The sequence below is a fragment of the Diadema antillarum genome, unplaced genomic scaffold, assembly GCF_040938485.1.
Source record: "Diadema antillarum isolate AM-2024a unplaced genomic scaffold, OU_Dant_1.0 scf00000146, whole genome shotgun sequence".
Classification (NCBI taxonomy): Eukaryota; Metazoa; Echinodermata; class Echinoidea; order Diadematoida; family Diadematidae; genus Diadema; species Diadema antillarum.
The window spans coordinates 2,281,887-2,301,421 of record NW_027271035.1 but is presented as its reverse complement, the minus strand read 5'-3'; the positions used below and the strand labels follow the sequence as shown (position 1 = coordinate 2,301,421).

The 19,535-nt window shown below is 37.5% G+C and overlaps 1 protein-coding gene across 1 annotated transcript in view; it reads left to right on the top strand.

The window, feature by feature from the left end:
- Positions 1–15,664, top strand: part of LOC139721604 (exocyst complex component 1-like) — a 30,420-nt gene extending 14,756 nt beyond the window's left edge. The window contains exons 14-23 of the mRNA XM_071632936.1: positions 1,245–1,280; positions 7,407–7,487; positions 8,299–8,434; positions 8,848–8,931; positions 9,671–9,824; positions 11,233–11,253; positions 11,779–11,903; positions 13,384–13,506; positions 14,328–14,399; positions 14,961–15,664. Coding sequence (XP_071489037.1) covers positions 1,245–1,280; positions 7,407–7,487; positions 8,299–8,434; positions 8,848–8,931; positions 9,671–9,824; positions 11,233–11,253; positions 11,779–11,903; positions 13,384–13,506; positions 14,328–14,399; positions 14,961–15,113 — 985 coding nt within the window. The 3' untranslated portion in view covers positions 15,114–15,664. The remainder of the gene's footprint in view (positions 1–1,244; positions 1,281–7,406; positions 7,488–8,298; positions 8,435–8,847; positions 8,932–9,670; positions 9,825–11,232; positions 11,254–11,778; positions 11,904–13,383; positions 13,507–14,327; positions 14,400–14,960) is intronic.
- Positions 15,665–19,535: the final 3,871 nt, after the last annotated feature.

Genomic DNA, 19,535 nt, shown 5'->3' with positions numbered 1-19,535 from the left:
ACACCTATTTACAAAATCACCATGTAAGTTGTTAATGCCACTTTCACACTTGCACTAGCAAAACACTTTTCCTTTTGTTTTGTTTTTCATATTTTTGTCATGCTTCTTCTTGTCAAATGTTTTTTTTTTTTTCAAAATGCAAAATTCTAGGGGAAAAAAATTGGCAGAGTAAACAATTTGAAGTTGAAAATACATTTAGAGAAAAAAATAGTGAACATTTAGTAAGTAAGTAACTCCCAAAGGAGAGCAAAAGTACTCTAGATACAGTGATGCAACTACTTTAGTCTTACAGCCTGATCGTTTCATGCAAAAATGGGGTTTATTTGCAAATTGTGTGACTAGGTTTCTCTCAGAAATAGGAAAAGATGTCCTCATGAATATGTCAATCCTTCATTCCACTTTTGGTTTGGTGTCTTCTACTTTTGTTCAAGTAAACTGAGGATATGTCTTTGTATTTGAGAGAATAGTTATTGAGGCATAAATCAATTTCTTGAAACAAAAAGTTTTTAACAACTTGTCTCTGTCATTTTTGTGTCTTCTTGAAATGTTTGAATGGTTTTTCTCAAAGTTTTCCACATTGTTTATATGTATCTTGTTTGACAGTTTGAACTGGCATGATTTTACATATGAATGCTCCTCCAAAGTCAACTGCACTAAATAGTAATCTTTGAGCAAGAACACAAAAATTCATAGTAAAGAGCCTTTGCTTATTTTGGAGATAAAGAATAACTACTTTGTGTAAATTGTCTGAGAGTACATTTTTGTCTGGTTTACCTCATCTAAATCAGAAACAATATGAAGATATTGCACTCATAAGCTCTGCTAGAATGTACTACAGCCATAGAGACCAATCATGTTCCTTTGTTATAAGCTACCATAAAATAGGTGAGAGATACGGTGCTGATTTGCAGACAAAGATCGACGTTCTTTTGATACAAGTGAACTTAGTTTCACGGACTGAAACTTTCTTTATTTACCATCAGAAACATATTTTTGTGTAAAATTGATACAGATATATATTCATACCCTTGACACTTTATCAGGAGGAAATTGTACAGTGTAGGACGTTGACATATTTGTTCAATGCCAGTGTCTTCCAGACATTTTATAGCAGTTCTAGAAATGCCAGTCTGGCAAGTGCATGGTGTTATGTACTGAAGGAACTTGCTTGCTTTGCTGTTGTCAGAATGCAAGCAATTAATCAGAGTTATCGTGTTTGCATTTCTGTGTGATAAATTCAAAAGTGAGATTGACGGAAAGGTTACTACGCGAGGACGAAGGTAAAAATTTTGAGTGTTAGATGCTGCTGGTTTCTGTTTATTTTTTTCTTGTGCCATTCCTTTCCATTTTCTTGTATACTTCTCCATTTGGATATCTCGCTTGCTTGCACTAACACACCACCACTGAGCCTCTTACATAAGACTTTGATTCACAAATGAATGTCCCATTCATTGCTTTTTAGCTATCAGACAATTAAAATGGCTAAAGATTATAATGTGGACATTTTGTTTGAATCAAAGTTTTATGTAGCAGGGCTATGCTTTATATTTTGATGTGCTATCATGTGCAAATTTATGAAAAGCCATTCCTGTATTAAACATATTTTGTCCATCCTCATAAGAGGTTCGTGGTATAACCAAAGACTGCATGAGTGAACCCTTCAATAGCATTTTTAGGGACATTTGCTGCAGAAAATCCCTTGCCATCACTAAATTGGCAACATTAAAGTTGACTGTGTATCTTATATTGGAGGATGATTTGATGACATTGGCTAAATTCATTAGATCTTTACAAAATCTGAAGGCAATGCATGAGAAATTGCCCAGTGGGAAAAGACAGGAACTGTAATCTTAAATGAAAAAATTGAAGAAACTCATCTTTTCAGAATATTGCCAATTTAAGAATGAGTTGTAAATTCAGCATTGTGGAGGCTTTTACTTTAACCACCTAGAACAAGCAAATATGAATGAATGAATAGCAGTGGGCTCAAATGACAAATTTTCAAACTCTACTTTATGAAACATTGACAAGGTAAGCATTTAAGATTAAGAAAAAAAAATATTCAGCACCCAACCATAGAGACTTAGTTTTTGAGACTAGATGGGACAATGATGCAGTATAGTGGAAGCCAGAGAGCTGGATAGGAACATTGCGTAACAATCCCACAATGCAACAGTCCTTTGTTGTCCATTGAGGTTGGGTGTAAATGAATAGCAGGAAGTGACTAATGAGTCACATTATCATCTGCTTTCAGATACATCCTTACAGGAAGTATAACCTTTATTGGCAAAGCATTGTGGGTAGTCTGGCTACACTGTGAAGTCAGTACTACTTTGTGAACTTAAGTGCCAATGGCATCAAATTATGACACTACATCATTTTGTGACATGAAAGTCATTATTTTTATCTGGAATATTAAGAAAGGAACTTGGACAAACTGTCAAAGTTGAATCCTTAGCTGACACTGACAGTGACTGTAAAGTCATGTCATGAAATAATTATTAAGAGAGATTTACTTTCCTTCTCAACTCCATATGGGACATGTTGTAAAGATAGTTACCATGGTAAGATGTCAAACCGCTATTAAAAATACAAACGTCTGCCTTTTCATGAGGAGATTTACACAACATTCTGGTTAACTAATATTTAGAAATGTATGGGTAGTTTCAGTTTTAGGACCTGACTAGAAACTATTCCACTGACCTATAAAGAGTCAGTGCATTTGAACACTTGGAATCCACTTTACGTGAAGTAGTAGTTTGCTATGTTGGGCAAACCATGGACAGCTTTCTAGTTATTATGAACAACCCCTTGATATAAAAGTTTGCATAAAATTTGAATATGTTCAGTAAACTGGTATGGTCTGGTTAGACAGTGAGGGCTTGTCATAAATGTGCATTATATTTTCCACTGCTCATTATTGTTGCCTAGTTCATTATTTGTTGTTGCTGTAGTTTGAAGTTGATCAGTGAAGAGCTTATATGTAATGTTTTCTAGTGGAGTGTGCTTATTGTCATGGTGATAGCACCTTTGTCTCTCTCTCTCTCTCTCTCTCTCTCTCTCTCTCTCTCTCTCCAAGCTTTGATGTGTGGGTTGGGCTTTCCTTCTCTTTTTGTGCACCTTTCTATTATCCGCATTTGGGCGGTGAGGTTTTAGCTGGAGCGCATCAAAGGCCAAGCTTCATAAACAATGGTCAGCAAATGTAATCAGTATGATTTCTAATGTGTAGGGAGGGATTCAATGTAGATACCACCAGTAGGAAGTAGCCCAGATATCATAGCTTGCATGTGCTAGCAGTTTAGAACGGTACCTTGTGATAGCTTTGTAAGAAATTGCCCTATTTCACATACTGTCAAGATACATGTATGTAAACCTGTTTCCCCTTTACTTCTGACTCATTGGAAGTTTTGTTCATATTAAAGTAGATAGCACCATTCACCGTTTTGATTTGATCTTGCAATTCAAGCCATGATGGTTCTCTGATTGAAATTATGTGCTTGAAGAAGGAAGTGTTTTGTGCTAAATTCAATCATGCAAAAGTAGAATTATGTCTGCCATTGCACAATTTTTATCTGGCTGTTTCATTTAATAAGAAGCTGTGCTTCTTGAAAGTGTTATTATGACTCTGTTAAGAAAAAAAAAACCAACACAACAAAGAATAGACAGCATTTTATCCTACATCAGGTTGTAAGGAACCTAACATTGTGAAAGCTAGCTTGTACCTGAAGTACAATGTATTCTTTTATGAAAGTTCTGATTCTGAGAGCAGTGTGCAGAAAATATGTTGCCTCTCCTAGTGTATAGCAAATCCTTGAATACCAGTAATGAAGAACCTCAGTGACATCAATCATTTCATCACAATTTCTGAACAGCGAAGCATTATATAAGTACAAGTTAATGTTTTGTGTCTGTCACCATAGTGGAATACTGTTGTTGTATTCAGGTCCCTGTGTGTTAGTAGGCTTTAAACATTTTAGATGCAGTATGTGTCTAGACACTGTCAGAATTCCAGACCAACACAACTACCATGTAACTGAAGTTGTTTGAGGTGTGTATTAGAGTCATAAAGAAATCCTTTGATGTAAATCAGCAATTCTTCCAACCTGTGTTGACTGAATTTCCCTTCCATATCAGTAATTGAATATGTCAAGTACAGTATGTCAGTCAAAACATGTTCTGCTTGCTCTGATACAGTGGCTGTAGGCATGTGATGTAACCAAGGCAGAAATAGTACATCTAGAAACTTCCCATTATTGATTTGACAACTTTCTAGAAATGTAAAGAGGAAAATATGATAAAAAGCTGGAAGGCAGACTTAGAATGAAGATAAAGTGGAAATGTATTTCCAGAGATGAGGCATGTAGTTGACATAAAAAGAGGTGACTTTTATGTTGTAAGTTGTGTAGTATGCAGTAAATACTTATTATTCAGATTTTGTTTTTCCTTTCAGAGAGAGAGTAACAAAAGGTTTTCTTTTTGTTTTACTGTTACTCTACGTACATGAGATCATGTGTTTGATCTGTGTTGTCATAAACCAGTGCTGCACACTGGCACTGGTCCCTCACCAGTAAAAATCACTGTTGGACCAGTTACTTTTCCAGGAATGGACCAGTAAAAAATGGAAAAACTGGCTACCTACTTATTAGACGGACAGGTTAGGCCAGTAGAAAAAATGGACTAATGTGCAGCCCTGTTCAAACACCAAATGTTTGTAATAATGCTGATCAAGCACGTACATGATCTTATACCGGGTACTCTCTATGAATAAGATTGTGTGCTTGATCATAGTAACAGTCAAATAAAAAAGAAATCCTCTATAGACCGATTCTGTGACGCGCTATGTGTATTTTTGGCATGGGCAGCGCCATTATTGCGGTGTCTCGGCCGACCCCCCTCCTCTCTCCCCACCCCTCTCACGCGCACGGAATGAAAAACTGATGCATGGTTGTTTTAGCCAATGGGCGTCTCGTACTGAGTGCGCGAATGCTTGCTCAGTGCGCGAACCTTTGTTACAAGTGCGCGATAAACATGTTGCCCATGGGATGGGGGAGAGGAGGGGGGTCGGCTGGGACACCGCAAAATGAGCTTATGGCTGCGCCCAGACTGAATCAGTCTAGTGGTTGTCATTCATTGTTGTATTCTTTGAATTCAAGTGCAGTAGCTGTGAGTTTACATTTCCTATGACATCATTCTTCATGTATTCTATCACTTGCCTTTGCTTTCCTCGTGTGTATCTTATCTTGGTTTGCAGTGTGTCTGAAGTGAGAATGACAGATGCCACACTTATCTGTATCTCGGGAAAATTTTGATATCTCCTCTCGCTTTTGTCTCATTCTTGCTGATGATTCTTCCCAGACCAAGATGACCACTGCTTAGCAGACTTCTTTATGCATCTGTCCAAAATAATTTCAGTTTTCTAGACATGTTATGTTCATATCATGTCGTAAATATTGTCTGTAGATATTTGATTTTAACTATTAAAGGACAAGTTCACCTTCATAAACATAAGGATTGAGAGAATGCAACAATATTAGTAAAACACATCAGTGAAAGTTTGAGGAAAATTGGACAATCGATGCAAAAGTTATGAATTTTTAAAATATTTGTGTTGGAACCGCTGGATGAGGAGACTACTACAGCTTGTGAGTCATATGCGTACAACAGTATAAAGAAAATGTAAAAGAAAATTCAACATATTTTCACTTTTTTTCGCATAATAAAAGAGCTCTTGACTTGCCTCTTTCTAAAGGCAGGGGGAATAATATTACCCATAACATTTGTCGGTATAGAGTCTGGGGAATGTGTACTTTTTTCAAAAGATGGCATTTTGTGAAATTCTCTTTATATTTTCCTTATATTGTTGTACGCATGTGACATCTAAGTTATTCATACACTGCAGTAGTCTTCTCATCCAGCGGTTACTGCACAAAAACTTCAAAAATTCATAACTTTTGAACGGATTGTCTGATTTTCCTCAAACTTTCAATGATGTGTTCTACTAATATTGCTACATTCTCTCAATCCTTATGTTTATGAAGGTGAACTTGTCCTTTAAGTTTAAAGGGGAAATCAAGTCCAAATATAAGTTAGTCTGATAAGAAAGAGTGAAATATTACGAGTTCAACGGTGAAATTTTGATTGAAATTGTGTCAAAAATAAGGAAGTAATGACATTTAGAAGTTTCATGAAGTTTTGAGGTAACAGTTCTTGAACGGTCAATACGAATATGCAAATGACCAAGTAAGCATATCAACCCCTCACAACTTGTCATATACACATTGTAGTTTGTACATCAAATTTTGAAATTTCCAGTTTTTCATTCAAATGCAATTATGCCGGAGGCTCAAATCCTGATATCTCTAACTGATTTAAGTTATTCAACCAGGAATATCATCATGTTTTATGTTTTCCTCTGGTGCTACTTTTGAGATTATCTTGTATCCCCTGGGTACTGTATATGTTTGATTTCAGTGAAGACTGATTTGCAACCACGGATTAGGTTTGACATAGAACAAAAATTGGAGCATCTTATCAAGGAGTTTGGTGTGATGATATTGGTGATAAAGTTAGCAAAGTTACAAGTTAAGCTGGTGGAAGAGCAGAAATAGATATACAGTGACCATAGACTCTTGGCATTGTACAACTCTAATAGGAAAAAATGAATAAAGTATCAATCCCACCCTACTCAGCTTTCATTAGCCTTTAAAGCAAGTGAACATGGTACAAACAGTATATTGGTGATGGTCGCTTGGTTTGGGGCTTGCTTTGGGTTGTTTTGTGAGTGTTTGATATATAGTTTCATTGCTGTGCTTGGTATTGCAGGGCTTCAACACTCCCATTCAAGAGTTGTAATTAGGATCTGTTTTGTCAGCTTGACAAAGTAATATCATTTAGGAATTGGTGGTAAAAAGAGCAAAGAAAATGGGATTCCATCCGGATTTGAACCCCAGCCCTCCGGATTGCTAGCCCGGTGCTCTACTGACTGAGCTATAGAAAGCCCTAGTTCAGTGTTCGTCCCAGAAACCCTAAATTCTCAATGCTCAGATGGTCAGAAGCTATAGCAGTGTGTTTGTGTGTGACACATGCGCACACACTTCACATACAAGAAATTCTTAGAACGAGATGTTGTACATAGACTTTTTATGAATATGACCTAGAAGATACATGTCTGATTTGTTGATGGAAAGATGTTTTCATTCATACATATGAAATCACAAATTGGGGACGGTTTAAAGTCGAAAAGATTGACTGGTAATTAAAAGACAAGTATACAGAAGATACCCATGACTCCACTTAATAAGAATGCATCTTTTCATTGTGTTAATATTATGTACCCCTCTTTCTTCACTCAATTGCACCCTCTCCCACCCCACCCCCTTCCTCCTCTTACTGCTCCCTGACAACAGGAAAGTGATGGGGGAACTCTTCCAGTGTCTGGAACCAGAGATCAAATCCTTCATCACCTTTTCAGAGAGGATGGATAGCTTGTAAGTATATTTCCACAGAACCTCAGGAGAGTTAGTTTCATGCATCCAGAGCAAAAATTACAACAAACAGAACAAACATGAAAAGAGTAATCTCAAAAGGCAAACACATCACCATATCCAGAATGTTATATCAGATATGTCTATGAAGTGTCTAGGTGAGCAAGTGAGGTAACCTAGGTGAGCAAGTGAGGTAACATTGAAAGGCACTGTAGAAGAAAACAAGAATAATGATAATGATGTCAGTGTTTTCAGCCAGCCAACTTGAAATGACAACAGGGAGCTTGAGAATTTGATGCACGGATGTTTGAGATGATGTTTGCGCTGGACATTCTCCTTTTCCCTGCATTGTGTTGAAAAGTAGTTTTTTATTATGCTGAGACGCAATCTATAAAAAATAAAATGGCGCCCCCATATGATTGGTGCAGCAAGTAGCTCTCTGCGTCATAAGATTGAGTGGACGTAAAAATAGCCCAGAATGCGTAGTGAAAAAACTCAGACGATGCGAGCTATGAATAGATCGACTTGATTGGCATTTTTTTTTCCTCTGCATGTCCCTGTCCCGAAAATCTAAAGCTCCCTAATGTCTGCAAGGATTACTATGGTAACTTCATGATAAGATGATGGTAATGATGATGGTTTGATGCTTGGAGTATATTACTGGTCAGAATAAACGATTTTACTTTTGTCTTACATGAATGTGAATACATCTTCGTATTGAACTTGAGGTATAGCAAGACAAAGGGAGGTTAATATGTGACCCATGTCTTGATTGTTTCTTTCTCTATGATTATTTTTTTAACCCACTGTCCAGCAACTCGGTGTACATGCTGGTGAGGATCAGTCCCCACGTCATGTCCAGCGAGAACCAGACCAAGTCTGCGTCCTACTTCAGCATCATCATGGCCAACTGTCTGGTGGAGGTCAAGCGGCTCTTTGACAAGTACATGGTGAGGGCGCCCTCCATTCTTCACAGTTCTTGAAATAACAGTGCTGAATTTTGTGACCAATGTCACAGTGATGTTATTACAAGCCCACCATGAAGTGATGCCAGTTGTCCTTCTAGTATTATCCTTTTGTGTTGCACAGGAATTGTGCATCACAGATTGGGGGAAAATGAAATGTTATGAAATGTAAAGTTTTTCAAGCTTCTCCAGATATTAATGTAGTACATTGTTGTGCTGACATTAGCACAAAAATTGAGAATATTGAACAATGTACCACGAAGTACCGCAAAGTGTAATTGGTCCATGTATTAAATATCACTCGACAAACCTGTAATAATGATTACCAGTGTCTGTCCGAGTGTCATGTGGCCTACACCTGACACCTGTATTTTGCCTAATTTTTCCAATTCGTGCAGGAGAGCCTAATTCGGTCGGTGGAGGAGACAAGAGTCTCCAAGAAGAGCAAATGTGGCATCCTTCCCTTCGTCAAGGAATTTGAGGTATGTGTAAAAGAAAATTTAGCATATTTTCACTTTTCTGTCATAGGAAAAGAGCACCTGACTTTCTTCTCTCACAAAGCAAAGGGAATGATCTTACCCCTAACATAACTCAGTAACAAGTCAATAGGATATGTGCTTTTCATGAAAAATGAAATTTTGTTTAATTCTCCATATTTTTGTTGTGACTTTTGTTGTCCATAATGATGTCATGAACCATAAAAGGCTCACTACACTCCTTAAGATACTGAATGCAGAGCTAGACCTATCTTCAGAGGAAAAGTCTAAAAAGTAGACAAACACACGATAAGCAGATAGCTGTGTTCCAGTGCTCATCAACACCATTTGCAGAATCCTTTTACTCCGAAGTCATGAAACTCTGGAATGATCTCCTTTAGCATACAGTGGACAACAAATGCAGCATGACCTCTAAATCTACATTTCAAAATTAACTTAAACTGTTTTATCATGTAAAATCCACTCTCCTTGTGTCCCGAATTATACTTCCAGTTGTAGTTCCTAGCTAAACCTTTCGGAAGTGATGAACAGAAGGTACAAGGTACAAAGTACTAGTTTTCTTATACAGCGGTGAAGGCAGTGAAACTTTCAAAATTCATAACTTTTGAAACGATTGTCCAATTATCCTCAAACTTTCACTGATGTATTCTGCTAATATTGCTGCTTTTACGCAATCCACATTTATATTGGGGTTTTGGTTTCCTTTAATCTCCCCTCGTGGCAGACGTTTGCTGGTCAGGCAGAGTCTGTCTTCAAGGGCTCGGACCTGAGAGGGAACCTAGACAAGGCCTATGCCAAGCTGGCCGACGCCCAGTTTAGGAATATCCACCGGGTGGCGAAGGAGCATCAGAAGACACCAAATGATGTCATCATCTTTGGTAAGGTCGTTGGACCAATCAAATCTGTAGCATCCCCTCTTGGAGAACCTACTTCGCTGATGTCCGATTGCATTTGCATTCTATTCTTATCTTCTCTGATTGTAGGCCAGAGATCTGCAGACCAAAAACTAATTTTGATATCTATTAAAGATTTCACTAAACCCATGAATAGGGTCAACAAGAATTAAATTTTGGGTGAAGAGGTCAGAGGTTAAAGGTCATAGGGGTCATAAAGTACATAAGATAAGGTTAATCTCCCAATAACTCAACAATAGATGATCAGATTTTTCACCAAATGTATTGTGTCGATGTTCCCATACCTCTGTTTGAGTTGAAGATACTGCCTATGAAATAGCAATATTATCATTGTAATCATGGCTGCATGGTAGAGGTCTGCCCCTGGAGTGCTCCTCTAGTTATATAGCTTTTTTGGGGGGAGGGGAGGGTACCTTTGTATGGTCAAATTTATCCTATGTAACAAATATGACAAATGATCTTATTGTGCATATATTTTCACCTTACAATGTACATGTCATTTGCTTGCTACAGAAATAGTTTTAAGATACAAGATTCCAATGCCCACAGTCACCAATTACATTGTACCTTCACATGTAATTGATTCACAATAAATAACTCCTTTTCACTTGCTGTACTATTAATGAAGGATATCATGTCTCCCAAGTTTTACTCGAAATATTTTCAAGAATTGGTTACAAGGCATGAGCAAAAATTAGAACTCAGGCAATGTATGGGATCTGTTACCTTTTTCATCATTTCACCAGAGACTCCAACTCTCCCGTTTTCGACGGGAGATCTCCCGCCGAAAGCCCATTTTTGCAAAATCTCTCGATCTCCCGTTTGAGGTTTGATTTCTCCCGCCCTGGCTCTGTGTCTCCCGGTGGAAAGGATTTCTTACTTATTGCTATCGTATGTTGAAAAAAAAAGCCTTAGATAGCACCAGAGACCATCTAGAACCCTTGGAATTTCATGCTTCGCACTTATCAACTTGGAGTCTCCCGTTTGCTAGGGGTTTCGGGCGGGAGAATCTCCAGATCCGAAGGTGCTTGGGGTTGGAGTCTCTGTTTCACCTGGAGCATAGAACATAAGTCTTCCTTTAAATCTGTGGTCTTCTGCAATGCTCATGCCTGTAGTATCCCAATATACTTTTTTTCAAAGGCTTGAATGGAGTCTTGAATATTGGAGAATATGAAATGAAATAATGCTAATATATCAACAAGTGTTAATATAGTAAGGCAGTGTCCTTTTTCTTGCACTTGATTTTTAGGGGTTGGTATTTTTATCCTAGAGTAATGAAACATTGATTGGCCGAGTTTCTGTGAATTTGATATTCCGTAATTCATCCCAGCATTCCTATTGATAAGTCTCTACAATTATTTTTCCCCCACAGAAAATTTCCATCATCTTCATGGTAAGTTTTTAACTAATATATTTATTCTGGTAAGAGATGCTGAGCAATCTAATTTGAATGATTCTATATTTGAAATGAATTTTTGCCCACTGCATCCGTAATGTGTAAGAAACTTTACTTGTGATTCACAAAGTAAGCGTTTTCTTTTGTTTGAGCTATGTGTTAATTATTCATTTTAATTTAGACACTTATCAAACACCTCTAAATCACTGAATATGTAACTGATCTTCCAATTGGCAATGCATTCCAGAAGATTGATATTAATTTTTCTGTCGTAAACTTCCATTCTTATTTTTTTTTCTGTAGTGTGTTATCTGAAAGTGATGAGGATGCTGATGATGATGATGGTGATGATGATGATGATGATGATAAAGGTGATGGTGATGGTGATAAAGATGATGGTGATATTGATGATGATGATGATGATGATGATATTGATAACGATGATGATGATCATGATGATGACATTGATGATGATGATAATGATAATGAAGATCATTGATATTCATTGATGCTTTGCTGTAGATGTCCTGTCGAGGCTGAAGATCACTTGTCTTGAAAGTGAGCGCAAGGAGGCGAAGCAGCAGTATCAGGAGCATCTCCAATCCTACGTCAGAGACTCCCTTGGCAGGCCCATGGAGAAACTCAATGTAAGTTCTTCCATCTATTTCTCCCTCTTCCCACTAGAATCAAGTCCCTAGCACAGAAAAGGCTAAACCATTCCCCACTAGACTTCATTGGTAGGCCCATGGAGAAACTCAATGTGAGTTCTTCCATCCATATTTCCCTCTTTCCACTACAGTCCTTTTAGTGCCAAATTGCCACAGAAAACCTCATAGATTTATATACACTGTCCAAAGTCCCTGACAGAGAAAGACTTAAACCCTTCCCCACAGGACCCCCTTGGCAGGCCCATGGAGAAACTCAATGTGAGCTTTCCATCCATTTCTTCCCCTCTCTTTATGTAAAACCTTTGTTGTGCTTTGAATACCAGTTGGTACTGAAAACCCCATAGCATTGTGCACACTGTCCAAAGTCCCTGGCTGTGAAAGAGTTAAACCCTTCCCCACTGGACCCCCTTGGCAGGCCCATGGAGAAACTCATCGAGAGCTTTCCATCCATTTCTTCCCCTCTCTTCATGTAAACCCTTTGTTGTGCTTTGAATACCATTGGCACAGAAAACCCCATGGCATTGCGCACATTGTCCAAAGTCCCTGGCTCTGAAAGTTTTAAACCATTCCCCACTGGACTTCCTTGGCAGGTCCATAGAGAAAGTGGATGTGAGCTTTCCATCCATATTTCCCTCTTTCCACTACAGTCCTTTTAGTGCCAAATTGTCACAGAAAACCTCATAGATTGATATACACTGTCAAAGTCCGTAGCACAGAAAGGGTTAAACCATTCCCCACTAGACTGCCTTGGCAGGCCCATGGAGAAACTCAAGGTGGATTCTTCAGTATATCGTCCCTCTTCACCCTTCCCCTTGCCCCCTTTTCCCACCCTTAACAAGCAAAAGAGAAAGATTCAAAGAAAAAGAGGGAAAATTCAAAATCTTGAATGTAGAACTAGAAGAGAAGGAATGACATCATCATTGCTATCTCTAAAAGTAAGACAGAGAAGTGTTGAATCAGGGCTGTTCTATATGTTTTTCTGTAGGTAGGTATTGTTCAGTGTCAGTCACCATTTATTTACTTGAAAATGTTATATACCTTTGGAGAGTATGTCAGAATTTTTTGCCATTAGGTGATCATAACAAATTATTCATCATCTTTTAGTCATGTTTGTTTAATGGCTTTAACATAATTTTGTGTTCCATCAAATATTTCTTCGGTGATTTTTATGTATTGTTAGAAATGTGATTTGTTTTATATGACTGCTTGGAAATCATTGAAAGCTTTTAAAGTGTGGGACTAACTTCTTTAGCCACCTCCGAAGAACTGGGCAATTATTAGGGAAAGGTGTCTTGCCTAGAGGCTTGTAGCCAGGGAACTCAATTCAGGCACCTTGTATGTTTACAGTGTGCAGTGTGAAAGTTTTGAGCTGTTTTGTGTGTCGAGATTCTGAGTAGATAAAACCATCCATTTATCTATCTATCTTTCTCTCTTTCTTTTCTTGCCCCTTTCTCTGTAGCATTTCTTTGAGGGGGTGCAGGTGCTGGTATCCCAGGGGGTGAAGGAGGAGGAGGTGGGCTACCAGATCCAGTTCAGCAAACAGGAGCTGCGGCGGGTCATCAAGGAGTACCCCCAGAAAGAGGTGGGGTTCAACTTCCTCATTCCTTCCCATTACAGTGACATGTTGATTTCATGCCATATTGTCCAACAGGGGCAGATCCAGGAATTCCGTAAAAGGGGGGGGGGGGGGGGGGGGGGGATGCGCACACGCCCCCCCCCCATTTCTTTTCTTTTTATTTCTTTTGTTTAAAAAAAAGGGGGGGACGTGTGCCCGGTGCACCACTGTCCACAAGGATTTATGAGACATAAAATTTTGTGAATTAGGACCTGTTAGACATTATGGTGAGTGGTGTAATTCATGCATATCAGTCAACTTGTGAAATTTGTATGAATAACACCACTGTTATTAAAATGAACAGTGGAGTAATAAAGTATTATGCATGAATGTAGTAGAGTGGAATGATACATGAAAGTGTATACCAGAAGCAGTTTGAAAGAATATAGGTAGTACAATAGTGTGGCATGGTACAGAAATACCCATTATAGCAAAAAAGTACCTTGCAAATTGAATTTGTTTTACTTTTTAACACAGGCTTACCTGGATGGTTGACTATAGCAGGTTCATGCACTGAATTAATTTCACTTCTAGTGCATAAACTGTAATATTCAAGAAATCCAGGCTGTTGCTTTTCCCAAGAGACACTTAATGATTTCCAGAGAAGTAAGGTATTGCAGGTTCTGGGCATTTGGCGTACCATATCAGATCACGTTTAAAATTTGATTTGCATATAGTCATTGGACCAGTGCATTTTCCATGATATTTCATAAAAAATAGAGGCTTTATTCTATTGCATTTTTTTTTTCTAACAAGTCTTCTGTTCTTTTTACATGGATTCTCTCCAGGTCAAAAAGAACCTCGAAAACTTGATCAAGAAAGTTGAGAAAACACTCTGTGAAGAAGAAAACCTGCTTCAGGTAAGTTTAATCAGAAACATGTGGAAGGTATATTTTTCTGTTTTAATCTAATATACATTCTTGGGTACGCTCAAGATTGGCACGGAACGAGTTAAAGTGCAGTAGCACTCCATGTTAAAGGTAGCTCTAATATACAGGCAAACACATTGAACATTGGCAATCACTCTAGAATTTGAGGAGTTATTAGAAAGTTATGGCATATCAGAACTCTAATTGCTTTTACAATACATTGACTTCAGTCACAAACACACATGCAAATTATGGTAGTTAATGATATGATATGATTTCCTTGCATTATTTAATTTGTGCGTTAAATATTAATTAAGGAGTGAAAAAGATAACATGCTTCAGAAAATACTAGATTTGTATGTGTTGAACAGAATAACACTTTGAAAGTTGGAACGAAAGATGTAGGATTAAAAAACTTCAATTCTCCACCAAACATTATTGTTCATATTTTGTGACTCAAAACGACCCCTGAAATCCCGTGCATATTTGCTGTCTTTTACTATCAGAATTAAGAAGTTTCTTTTACATTTGATGTCTTCTTTGTCCTGGCAGGTTGTGTGGAGGATGCTACAGGAGGAGTTCATCAGGCAGCACAAACACATCGAGATGATGATTGCCAGGTGCTACCCCGGCTCCAAGATTTCCTTGGAGTTCACCATCGAGGACGTCCTCCAGTTCTTCACCGACATCGCCCAGTCCCACTAGTGGGACCAGGAGATGTATCCAACAACTGATACTCCGGGGCACTGAAAAGGCATATTTTTCCCACACCTGCCCCATTACATTCATTTTGCTTGCCAAACCTTGAGTCCACATTGCCCTGGGCAAGTGTTCAGGTGGATCTGTCACACTGTGACCCCTCCAAAAGGATCGTTTTCCTGTCTTCGGAAGTTCTCTGTGGCTGCTTGAGAAAGTGGCTTCTACATGACGACATTGCCTATGTTTCACTGGACTTGTGTTGCAAGAGCTTGGCTGGTTTTAATATCTGCTTGACTTAGTGGGTTGTTTGTTTTTTTCAGTTGTTGGTGGATGCCATCCTGGAAAGCTTTACAAACTAGATTGGCTCATCACAATCTGGTAGGCATGCTGTATGGTTTTCATGGGAGCCGTGCATGGACCTCGCTCATTGTGTGTCTGGAATATGACGAGAGATGAAAAGTTTTGAGCAGAGTTTGTGAGAATGTTTGTATTAAAAATGCTATGTAATATTTTTAAAATATCTGTGATTATATGCATATGATGCCAAACAATTTCATTTTCTCCCCCATCATGTTTGATATTATCCTCTCTACGTCACTTGAACTTAAAAAAAAAAAAAGATAATAATATAGAATCTCTGAGCAATCAGCAAATTTTCATATATAAGTGCGATGACATTTCTTTGCAAGTCATGCTAACATAGTGCTTATTGTCTGATATTTATTATTTGGTGCTTTTGTGCACACCCCAAAAATAAGAATAAGTGGAGAAAAGGGTCTGAGTGTATGCTAGCTGGTGCTGCATGATTTAGCCTATATACCTATTTGGTTTTTATACACTGTCACTTACGTTGGCAATGGCTGGGGGTTTCCAAAATAAGAAGAAAATATGATTCAATGGGTTATGTAATAAGTCAGGTGCATTTTTTGCCCTCGTCTGCAAGAAGTCTGCAGATTTATATTTCATCAGAGAGTGGTTGATGAACAGTTAACTTCCTGTGATGGAGAGAATATTAGCACAGATCTTAGTTGAATACATTTTGGTTGACTGGTAGCTTTGATCAAGTAATGTATCATTCATACTACAATTTTTCATTATTGCCAGCTGTTGGTCACTATCATTTCTTTGTATTTCCAAAAGAAAGTATATCATGGGCAGCTTGAGCCATGTTTTCAGGGCAAAAGTAGGAGATTATACTCTGTATTTCTTGAATGAAAATCAACCGTGCATCCATTCAAAACTAATTTAGGTCAGAGGTTAAAGGATCATGACAGTCTATTCATTAAGTGACATTCTTGTGAAGATTTGTTATGAGTGTGCCAGTTGATGGTGAGACTGTCTACATTGCATTGGACACTGGCTTTCACCCACATGATAACATGGAAACAAACTTTAAAACCATATCAAAGGTGGTATTTGACTTGACCATTATATATATATATATGGCTTAGAGAGAAAAAGAGGATTATATCTTTAATCATCTATCCCATTTGAGTTTCTTGAATGGAAATCAACATCACGCCCATTTTGGAAGCCCATTTTCTTTACTCGTCTTCCTTCATATTACAGTATATATTTCTGGTTGGTTTCCCAATTTCTTAAAATTTATTATGCAGTGTACTCTCGCTTTAATGTACGCAGTTGAAACAAAATTCTGCATACAGTGAAGAAAAGATTTATCCACTCTATGCTATTTTTTTTTTTTTGTTCGTTTATAAAGAAATTTGGATATAACGAAAGAGGACTGCTATTCTCGAGGACATCGTTATAACGGGAGTCCACTGCATATGTACAGAAAGCTGCATATTGTCGATGAATCTTTGCTTTTATCCCCAAATTGATTTCTATCCTTTGGGTTTATGTCATGTGTATGTTAGCTTCAGACCACACAAGCAATAAAAATTGAGGGGATTCTGGGATGAACGCCATAATAGGACTTTCCATAGCTCAGTCGGTAAGAGCACCGGTCCAGCAATCCAGAGGTCTCGGGTTCAAATCGTGCTGAAATCGCATCTTATTTACTAATTTTCATTCATATTGTTTGTTTCTGGTCACTTTCCTTATTTCTTTTAATCCACGTTGGTTTTCATGTAATAGGTGTCAATTATCAAATTTTCACTTTATTAATTAGTTTCCGCCTAACTAAAGCTTAAAAAAGACAGAGAAAAGAGTGAAATTAAACACACTGATAAACGAAGTCAAAACAGAGAAAGATATTTTGAGATTTAGGAAAAAAGACATTTCGAAAGAGTAGTGCAGAATATATTCCTTGTTCACTATTGAAGAATATCTCTCATATCTGTATTCATGTACTCTTAGGATGAGCTTATAGTTACTAGAGTATCATCAGAAAAGGGCAGATTTTGCTCATCTTTTACATTCCACATGCAGAATGTAGTGTGATGCTTTGAAGCTTGAGTTTTAGAGTGCAGCCATTTTCATTGATTTTAATCCACAGAATTCGAGATTCCAGAGACACATTCCTGGTATTTATTTCTTGATAGAGTAATAATTGGTGTGTTCTCTTGGATTGTCTTCTTAAAGGCATAATTTACCATTTGCAGATGAAACAAAAACCCAGCATTAAGGCTGAAAATGTGAGTTAGGAATGGAATCAGCCAATGTAAAGATTTGAATCAGTATAATTGCTGTTAAGTATTGTTAAATATACAAAATGTGAACAATAGTTATAATAAAAATATTTCCAGACTAAACCATCTAGAGTCATGGTTTATTTGAGAAAAATAGTGATATTTCCTTATATTGTAGGCTTTATTGCGATAATGTTATATGGTAGGATGTTTTGTGATACAACTGACCTACACATATGCATCAAATGTGATATCTTGAACATTTTTTGAATCACTACTCCCAAAGTTAAACATGACCTTTAATCTAATACAACAATCATAAATCTGAGAATATCTTCCGCTTTGTTATCCATTTCATTATTATTTTAAATGCCGTACATGCTTGGAATTCGTTCCAAGAAATTTATGTGGTAAATTTGTCAGCATGTACAAACAGTGTAGGATTGCACGTGTAACTGCATGAATGGATGTAAATACTTCCTCTTATAGCATTTAGTGTCGGAGAATTTCTTAAGAAATTGTTTTTGATGACTGTGGTGTAAAATACATTAACATGGATTTCATCAGATTTTTTTGTGAAAATTCAAATTTAAATCTGAGGCTCTCACACATGAAGAGTTTTCATGAGATGACATATCTCTCCCAATCAACTTGAAGAAAAATAGGAAATAATAATTCTCTAAGCACTTTTCAATCGAAGCGGTCGATGGATGCATATTGCAATTCACCTAAATTGAAAAATGTCTGGTTATGCGTGATGATTACTGCAAAATTAGATATAGCTTGATCTGTTACAAATTATACCTGCCATGTTATATTTATGGGGTGCTGTTCGTTATTCCGAAGGTTCGCTATTCCGAAGGTTCATTATTCCGAAGGGTCGTTAATCCGAAACACGCAAATTCCCTTTACCTACAGGTTCATTAATCCGAAAATTTGTGGCGTTATTCCGAAAGTTCGTTATTCCGAAAATTGGTTAATCCAAAAATGAAATTCAGAACAATGAACCTTCGGAATAACGAATCTTAGGAATAAAGAGCCTTCGGAATAACGACCCTTCGGAATAACGAGCTGTAACCGTATTTATGTCCCTTGTGATATTCTGTCTGTGACTATCATCTATTACACTTCTCTTTCACAGAAGTGAAAAGGCCATCGAAGGACTGTGTTGTATATTCAAAATAAAAAGTGCAATGATAAATACTTAATGTTATATCCACTGAAAATTTAAACTCCAACTGCACTGTTTATTTTGTACACATCGTATTCAGTTTTTGATCTGTCGGATGATTGCGTATGTTTGTGCATGTTTTTAATGGTTGTCCTTTATGCGTGCATGCATGCATGGTACAGCCTGTAAGTGTGAGCGTGTGTTAGTTCTGTTCTAAGCAGTAAAAACACTTGCCTGAGTTTTTGGAGTTTCTTGATGTTGTGGGTTTATTATTCATGTTTTTATCAGGTACTATGCAAGCTTCCAAAGAGGAAACATTTCCAAAATGCAAGAGGGGTTTATTTTAGCAATAATCCATTCTACTTTGCACACACACACACACACAAGCACACGCACACGCACATAAAAATCTTCACAAAAAAATACAATCACAAGAAAACCCATGACTAATGACAAGGGGGATCCTACTGTTCCTTGACCCCTGCCCCATTTGCCTGCAGCCCCCCCCCCCCCCCCGCACTAAAAATGTTTTGTGACCCTGTATAATGCACAATTCAAAGATGTAAAGAGGCCTGCATGCAAATTTAATGAACAAAGTAGTACATATGTACCCCGAAGTAAAAAACACAAACAAAAAACAGAACTTGTATTTTTTTCGCTTTTTTA